This window comes from Leiobunum rupestre, chromosome 11, assembly GCF_980474605.1.
Source record: "Leiobunum rupestre chromosome 11, qqLeiRupe1.1.hap1, whole genome shotgun sequence".
NCBI lineage: Eukaryota > Metazoa > Arthropoda > Arachnida > Opiliones > Sclerosomatidae > Leiobunum > Leiobunum rupestre.
The window spans coordinates 42,069,071-42,078,255 of record NC_143394.1 but is presented as its reverse complement, the minus strand read 5'-3'; the positions used below and the strand labels follow the sequence as shown (position 1 = coordinate 42,078,255).

General features: G+C 34.6%; 1 protein-coding gene and 1 long non-coding RNA gene across 2 annotated transcripts; one reads left to right on the top strand and one right to left on the bottom strand.

Annotated features, from left to right (window-relative positions):
• Window positions 1–3,312: 3,312 nt before the first annotated feature.
• On the bottom strand, window positions 3,313–3,955 carry LOC149922881 (uncharacterized). The gene is made up of 3 exons (XR_016477409.1): window positions 3,731–3,955; window positions 3,545–3,656; window positions 3,313–3,473 (listed from the first exon to the last, which is right to left on the bottom strand). It is a non-coding gene; the product is annotated as an uncharacterized LOC149922881 (long non-coding RNA).
• Window positions 3,956–5,849: 1,894 nt separating this feature from the next.
• Window positions 5,850–7,280, top strand: LOC149922880 (intracellular coagulation inhibitor 2-like). The gene has a single exon (XM_090162425.1). It carries the CDS (start codon window positions 6,007–6,009, stop codon window positions 7,201–7,203), a length of 1,197 nt encoding a protein of 398 aa, XP_090018551.1. The 5' UTR covers window positions 5,850–6,006; the 3' UTR covers window positions 7,204–7,280.
• Window positions 7,281–9,185: the final 1,905 nt, after the last annotated feature.

The following is a 9,185-nucleotide window of genomic DNA, read 5'->3' as shown; positions in this document are numbered from 1 at the left end:
TTATTACACCCATAGCTCAAGATGTCTTTTAGCGCCCCCCCCCACCCCCCCCTTGATTTTTTCTGTATCCACCACTTATGGGGGGCATCCATAAGTATTTAAGCACAGGGCCTCCAGTAGTCTAACTCCGGCACTGGTTGTAGTATTTTTCTTCATACGTGACTACACCAGAAACGTCTGTGTTATTCTCTTTAGTAATCAAGCTGACTCTGAACATATGTTTTACTCTTTATTCTACGACGTTTTAACATACACCATTTCAATACATTCTTAACTTATTCCATACGCTATTTAAAACACATGAGCTAAAGATAACTCTTCGTGTAGGATGTTGTAAGCTTAAATTCATAATGGTTAATGTGTAGTATTTTTCTACCTTTTTAAATTTGTAGTATTTCTTTATCTATATTTGTGTATCGGAAATGTATTTTAACGTATCGAACGTAGAGTAAAGAGTTTTTTTAGTATTTTCTGTATATATTTGTGTTTTGCCGTATTAAAAGTAGAAAAAGGAATTTTTATAGTGTTATTCTATACTATTTACATATCGGAAATGTATTTTAACGTATTAAAAGCAGAATTCATCTTTCTGACAAGAGTCTTACCCATCATGCATACACCATCTAATCTGAAATCTATGTTTAACAATTGGAGGAATTCGTGTTTACAAAAGGTTCTTTTAAACGTAACTTAGTACATTAATTAAGTATTTTTAAATATTTGAATATCGGAATTGTATTTTGTTGTATTAAAAGTAGAGTTTAGATGTTTTTGTAGTATTTTTCTATGTATTTGCATATCTGAAATATATTTTATCCGATTTAAAGTAGAGTTAAGATGTTTTAACGTATTGAACGCCAAGTTAAGGTGTTTTTTAAGTATTTTTCCACCTTTATTTGCGTATTGAAATCTATTTTAACGTATTGAACGTAGAATAAGAGGTTTTTGTAGTATTTTACTACCTATATTTGCATTTTGGAAAGCTATTTAAACGTATTGAACGTCAAGTATATATATTTGTATATCGGAATGTAATTTAACGTATTCGTATACCCATTTGAAATGAGCTAGTCGAGAGCTTTTTTATTTTCATTAACCCCTCACACGTCTTATATAACAGTTTATATCTTTAAAGTATTGAAACACTTGAGAAAAAGATACGCAGAGATAAAGATAACGCGAGTAACCAAAAATGGACCAAAATGGACCAAAAGTACCCTAAAAGCGACCAAAGTCACTATTACCGGCCCTATAGTTGTATCCTATTTCGGACCAAAAGTACCCTAAACTGTACCTATTAGCTTTATTGTAATGTTAAACTCCCATAGAGATTCACCTAAAAGAAAAAAACACGCGGTCCAATTTTGGGTACATGAAGTATTTCGGATAGGGAACACTCACTACCGCGATCGGCGCGAATACCTGTATGTGGATTTCACAATGTTTACTTGGAAATACACACTGGTTTTCACCATACGTTCTAGTTTTAGTTTCAGTATTGGTTTCAGTAGAGGTTCGTACACACATTTTATTCGCAGTGTAAGCAAACAAGACTGACGAAATGTATAATTTAATCTATCCTCATACGGAATGACGTAAACTGTCGATCCCCCAAATCGTACGTGTTTACTTTTAGTTTCAATAACCACCATTGCTTAAGTTATCTGTCCTCTAAGTACCGATAATCATTATCTTATATCAGCCTCGTATAGGTAAAAAAGTTTGGGCTCCAATGGCTCCAATGAGCTCCAACAGTTCGAATGGGCTCCAAGTGTTCTTCAAATGGCAAAACATTACTACTTCCGTCGCCGATTTATCGGAAATTTGTGCTAGTATCTTTCCACCAAATGAACTAGATATCTTACCTTTCTTAACTTGCAACCATAGACATAATAAAGAAATAGACCCAAGATTCTACGGGGGTTAAATACGGGAGCGATAACGAGCAGACAACCAGTATTTGTTCCGTATTCCTGTGGTACCACGTTTAAGCGACGCCTGTCGATTAGGCGAGAAAATACAAAATCATCACGTGACACGTCACACATGTTCGTGTTTGTAATCTTTTAGGTACTCTGACGTGATTCGCGAATATTTTGGCTGTGAGAATTTAAAATAAGGTAAATTTTTTTTATAATTTTTAAATAAGTCAATTAATTCTTTCAAAACCCAAATAAAAAGCAGCAGATGATCTTATAATTAAAAACAAAAAATTATATTTGCGAAATGATATTTTGTCAAAGGCTTAAGTAACTATCCGGTTTGTTGTGGAACTTGTGGTTATGGTTTGTTATGGGAATATTCTGAGATTCTAAATTGTAAACAAAAGTAAATAGAATTTCGATGAAAAGGATGATTCTACTAAAGGTATGTAGCTATTGTCCTTGAAAAAAATTAGCTTTGACAATTTAAGTCTGATGGCTTGACCCTTCATTTCTAGATTTTTGTCCTTCGCTAATTTGTGGAATCTGAGCTTGCAATATAAATTAATAATTTTCTGAATGATGATGTTCGATCCTGCCTATAGTTATAAAAATATTTTTAAATAAGAATGAATATTCATTGAAATAATATGATAGTTTATTCCTACTTATAAAGCGCCACTAAACTTAAGTGGCGCTTTGGACTAGGCGCCCACTGGCTCTCTGTTTCGTATCCGTCCTGCCTTCCACAAGGAATTGTCTCCGTTACGAAGCAAAGGCTCGTGGAAGCCATGACAGAGACGTTACGAGGAGTAGTGAGCGCTTGGCCTAGGCCATGTAGTACCTAACGCTTAGGAATATTTATCCGGTTTAAAATCAGACGCAAAAACTTTAGGGGTGAATTTGATAAACGGGTAGTACTTTTATGTTAGCTAACATGTTTCATAATTTGTTTTGGTGATTTTTTTTATTAAAAAGTTATAGAAAAAGTGTTTTCTACTAAAAATCTGGTTTTTATTTGGTAAAAAAAGGTTAATTTTAGTGTTTTTACGCATTGCAATAACAAGTAAAACAATACCGGAAAAGGTTTCATTCCATAAGTAGGATTAAATTATCATATTATTTCGATGAATATTCATTCTTATTTAAAATCTTTTTATAACGAAACCTACAATACTTTCTCAATGGACAATTGCTGTAAATCGCGACACATTCAATTCATGATTTAATTTGTAATGATCACTTTTTAAAACGGGATATACAAATTGTAAATGACAAAAGGTGGGTCACACCAAAAGCCATTCCAACTCTGGTTTGGTTTCCATAGAATTAAAACAAGTAAAAATAGTCAAAATAATTTTTTTATTTAATTTAAAGAAATTACATCCAGTTGAAAGTGAAATAGAAAAAACCGGTGATGCTAACTTCTCACCTTTAAATTTTGACCAAGGATCATTTCGTGTAGGTTTAATTATGTTATTATAATTTGAGTAAGATCTCCTTGGTTTTTAGCCAATTTTGTTTAGTTGTTATGAAGAGATATTCCTCTATCTATAAAAGAAATGTAGTCTAAGAACTAGAACTTGCTGTATTATGAAATATTGTTGGCATGGACATCTTACCAGATCACCATGAACATGTTTGATCCTGAAGTTGGAATCGAACATCATCATTAAGAAAGTTATTAATTTATATTGCAAGCTCAGACTCCACAAATTAGAGAAGGACAAAAATCTAGAAATGAAGGGTCAAGCCATCAGACTTAAATTGTCAAAGCTAATTTTATTTCAAGAACAATAGCTACATACCTTTAGTAGAATCATTCTTAATTCAAGGTAGAATCATCCTTTTCATCAAAATTCCATTTACTTTTGTTTACAATTTAGAATCTCAGAATATTCCCATAACAAGCCATAACCACAAGTTCCACAACAAACCGGATAGTTACTTAAGCCTTTGACAAAATATCATTTCGCAAATAGAATTTTTTGTTTTTAATTATAAGATAATCTGCTGCTTTTTATTTGGGTTTTGAAAGAATTAATTGACTTATTTAAAAATTATAATAAAAATTTACCTTATTTTAAATTCTCACAGCCAAAATATTCGCGAATTACGTCAGAGTACCTAAAAGATTACAAACACGAACATGTGTGACGTATCACGTGATGATTTTGTATTTTCTCGCCTAATCGACAGGCGTCGCTTAAACGTGGTACCACAGGAATACGGAACAAATACCGGTTGTCTGCTAGTTATCGCTCCCGTATATTTTTGGCAAATCAAACTCCGCGTAAGGTGTCTATTTCTTTATTATGTCTATGCTTGCAACTGAGTATACTTCTATATCTATGGTGCTGTAGCAACTTGTATGACTAAAAAATAACGCCCTTTATTGTTCGCGCTCGACAGCAAAAGGAGTGTTCCCAAACGTAGGATAATTATCGTACCGTGTACAACGCCGCACACGTCGATAATTTCTAATCAATTTTTAGACCGTAAGATAATTTCAACGGTGTACTATATAGTACGAAAGTTCAGCGTGCGCGTACGATATTTTACGATAATTGTTTAATTTGTAGAAAACCGGTTAAAACTGCTACTTTTTAACATTAGATATTTGTTTTCAATAAATCGAAATTCATTTAAGCAACATCAAAAATTTGATTTCTTAAGTTTAACGTCAATTTTCCCACAATATTAAAATTTACCGCCAATTGTCAGGCGTACGATAGTTTTTTTAAACGGTAATTTAATTTTCAGAACCTGGCAACGCTGCAGCGAAGGAAAACCTATGGCAAGCCTTTCTGGTCAGTTTACATCAAAGCCAACGCGAAAACCTAAGCAATAGCAAATAGTCTGCTTAGCAGATGAAAATCCAGTATTTTATGAGCTGGCTCTATGAAAACTTAAAGCACTTGTGGCAGTTAACACCCTGTATAAACAATAATATTAACTTCAATCCGTGGTTATTAAATTTTCAATTTATCATAACAGTCCTACGAGTTAAAATTGCTCTTCTTACAAATGGGTTTGTTCTATACCTTCGTATGGATAAAATAATTCAAGGTTATTAAGGGTATTGCTCGTATATTTAGATCGTGAATATCAAATTTATCTCGGAAAAGATAGGTATTGAAGATTTGTCTGATCTCTTTCGACTAGTATTTATTGTCAAACCACCGTTTTTCTTTTCTCAAGAATATTAATTTGGCAACCCGTCCTCAGAGTGGTTGGCGCCTTTATTTTCTTTTTTGAAAGGGGTGTATTGTTCGGTTTTCTTTCGAGGGTTAAAAATAACCTTGAATCGACCTTGGTAACATAATTTGGACAATCGCCAACATTACTAGATGTTTCAACAATCTTGCTAATAGATTTAAAGGGAGTATAACCTTTTCAGGAGTTTTGGGCAATACATAATTCCCTCCCCTCATATTTCTAACCACGTGTGATACGCAGTGTGAAATCCAGTCGTTTTTGAGGAATTATTCGACTAAAAGTAACCCCGCTTTGGTAGTGCTTTAATTTCTCATATCTAGTAGAACGCTTTTCGTGAATCTAAAACCACGTACCTCATTATTAAGAAATTATATTTGAATAAATATCCAAATTATAATTAAAAAAATTATTTTATAGCTCGGACATTGTTGTTTATATGTTAATTAAGGGTGCATTTAAGAAATACACACTAAATATGAAACAATAAAGGTTTCAAGGGATAAAACCTCTTCAGGGCGGGCACGCTTCCTCTAATAGAAGAATTGGGTGTTTCTACTATCGTTCTAGACTAGCGCCATGAGTGAGAAAAGAGAGAAGCTATGGCGCACCCTCCCAAACAAGGAGGGTTCTACTCCCTTTAAGAATATTCATTCGTAAACGGATCTGAATAAATTCTTTCGCCGGTTTTTCCATAGTAAGCTTTTTTTAGAAGATGGTTTTTGATGTTATGCAATAACGCATCCAAACTGCCTATTAGCTTGTAATTGATCTGCAATTCGCTTACGAGGAAATTTTATGATCATAGGTCGTTGAAACAGTACCTTTATAAATTGCACGTCGCGTAGAAATCCAATTGAAGTGGATCATGAAGCTCAGCGATATTTCCGCGTTAATCGTAGTGCTATGCGTCATCGGTGGTCGAACCACAGCCGCTGAGTCTTCGTCGGTGGCCGTCTCAAACGCCAATAACCAATTCACGGTCGATTTCTACAAGAAGATTGTCGGCGGCAAAAACAATGTCGTGGCGTCTCCATTCAGCGTGTCGACCGTCTTGAGTATGTTGTTGGTCGGAGCCAAGTCCGACACGGCGGGCGAGATGAAAACAGCTTTGGCCTACAGCAAACTCAGTCAAGGTCAAATCAACGACGGTTACAAAAAGATAATTCCCGGTCTGGCCGGTAATTACACCCTCGTTGTTACGAACGCTATTTTCGTCAAGAAGGAATTGAAGGTGCTGCAAAGTTTCAAGGACACCTTGCAATCGGTTTACCAATCGGGGCAATACGACCTTGACGTGGCCAATGGTCAAGAACAAATTAACAAGTTTGTGAACACCCACACGCGTGGAAAAATACCAAAATTTCTGAATGGAAAATTGTCGAGGGATACGCAAATGGTCTTGTTGAATGCCATATATTTCAAAGGTACTTGGAAAAAGAAATTTGATCAGAAACGTAGCAAGCGAGAGCCGTTTACCAACGAGGGAGGCAGTAAGACAATTACAACTCTGATGCACGTCACCGACAAGTTCAAATACACGGAGAGTGCCGCTCTGAATTCGCAAGTGTTAATGTTGCCGTACACGGGTGAAAGTATGTACATGATTTTTACGCTTCCCAACGACGCCACTCAGTCCCTCAGCGCCACGGAGGACATTCTCACCGGCAGAGCGCTGGTAGACGCGGCTAATAATGCCTATGAACAGAAAGTTGTCGTCACCATTCCCAAATACAAAATTGAAAGCAGTTTTGGTCTGAACGAACCTCTCATGTCCTCGGGTATGAAACTGGCTTTCTCAAACTACGCAAATTTCAGTGGTGTCAGCACCAAGACGAAGCTCAAAGTGTCCAAAGTGCTTCAAAAAGCCGTGGTTGAAGTCAACGAAGAAGGCACCGAAGCGGCGGCCGCTACTGCAGTCACACTAATTAAAACCTCGGCTTCAATTAACCCAACACAACGCCAGATTTATTTCACCGCGAACAGGCCATTCCTGTACGCGCTCTACCACAAACCCACCAATTCAATCCTCTTCATCGGCAGATACGCGCGGGCCAGTTCGTGATCAAAATACTAGACAACCTGTAATATTTGTCATATCTACAACGTAAAAAATAAAAATTGTTTTCCATTATCCACGTTTTGTCTTGGTCTCAGAAGCCGCGTTCACACACCGCCTTGATATAATATTGATTCAAATCGATTCAAAACATTTCGAAGGAGTTGTGTGAACCAGGCTAACTCGTTTTAAATCGATTCAAACCGTTTGCTACCCTTACGTTATAGTTTCTTAACTTGGAAGATTTTTTCTTTTTATCAATAAAACAATGTATCTATTATTATGGATATAGATTAGTCGTATCGTTTAAAAATTGGTAAAAATTATAATTGATATAGATTAGTTGTGTCGTTTAAAAATTATATTTTATATAGATTAGACGTATTGTTAAAATATTGGTAAAAATTATAATTGATATAGATTAGTCGTATCGTTTAAAAATTGGTAAAAATTATAATTGATATAGATTAGCTGTATCGTTTAAAAATTGGTATTGATATAGATTAGTCGTATCGTTTAAAAATTGGTAAAAATTGGTATTGATATAGATTAGTCGTATCGTTTTAAAATTGGTAAAAATTTGTATTGATATAGATTAGTTGTATCGTTTAAAAATTGGTAAAAATTGGTGTTGATATAGATTAGTCGTATCGTTTAAAAATTGGTATTGATATAGATTAGTCGTATCATTTAAAAATTGGTAAAAATTTGTATTGATATAAATTAGGTGTATCGTTTAAAAATTGGTAAAAATTGGTATTGATATAGATTAGTTGTTTCGTTTAAAAATTGGTAAAAATTGGTATTGATATAGATTAGTCGTATCGTTTAAAAATTGGTAAAAATTAGTATCGATATAGATTAGTCGTATCGTTTAAAAATTGATAAAAATTAGTATCGATATAGATTAGTCATAACGGTAAAAAATTATTATCAGTATAGAATAGTCATATCGGTTAAAATTTTGTAAAAATTAGTATAGATGTAAATTAGTCGTACCGTTTAGAAATTGGTAAAAATTAGTATCGATATAGATTAATCATAACGGTAAAAAATTATTATCGGTATAGAATAGTCATATCTGTTGAAAAAATTTAAAAATTAGTATCGATATAGATTAGTTATAACGGTAAAAATTAGTATCGATATAGATTAGTTATAACGGTAAAAATTAGTATCGATTATAGCGCCGTACTGGGCCTTGAAGTTTGGGCTCGAAAAGTCTCAGAATTCCCAGCCAGATGACCCTTTAAATTACGCTTTCCAGCAATGGTGTGATGTATTCCTACTTTGGGAGAATGATTATGTAGAACGTTTAGCCTAGTTCCCAATAACACTCGCGCTCTCCTTCCTAGGGGTCCGAGACAGTAGTCATTCTCCCTAAGCAGAAATTAATTCATTCTTGGTATAACTCAGTTGCAGGTTAAGAAAGGCAAAATATCTAATACATTTGGCGGAAAAATACTAGCACGAATCTCGCCTGTTAACGGTTGAATTTCTTAGCATACTTATATAATTTTGGAAAATATCGTCTATTGCGTTGAACTAATTTAATTTTAGTATTACAAATAATAATAATCAGCTAGGCTAATACCCAAGGCACCACCTTAGGTCCAAGTCATCTAGGGATTTATAATGACCGGTTTACAATGTGTAGGAGCCTAGGAGGGTGGTGGCAAGCCCTTCATTCCACGCGAGGCAACAGCTCCCTACACTCACTATTACCGTCAACAAGTGAGGATACCTAAAAAAATCCGTTTGGCGAGCCCAGGGTAAGTATAGAACGTGTAATGCCGAGTTTACCACGTTGACGTACGTGATGATTGCTTAGGAGCATAATACTAAAAATACGCTCTAATGAAGCTTAAAAGTAATAATCTACATTAAATATTTATAGATCACTTTAAAATTTACACAATAGGCATTTCTAAAATGGATTAATATAACAGGCGTACGAACCTTTAGGAATTCAACAGAAATAGGCGAAA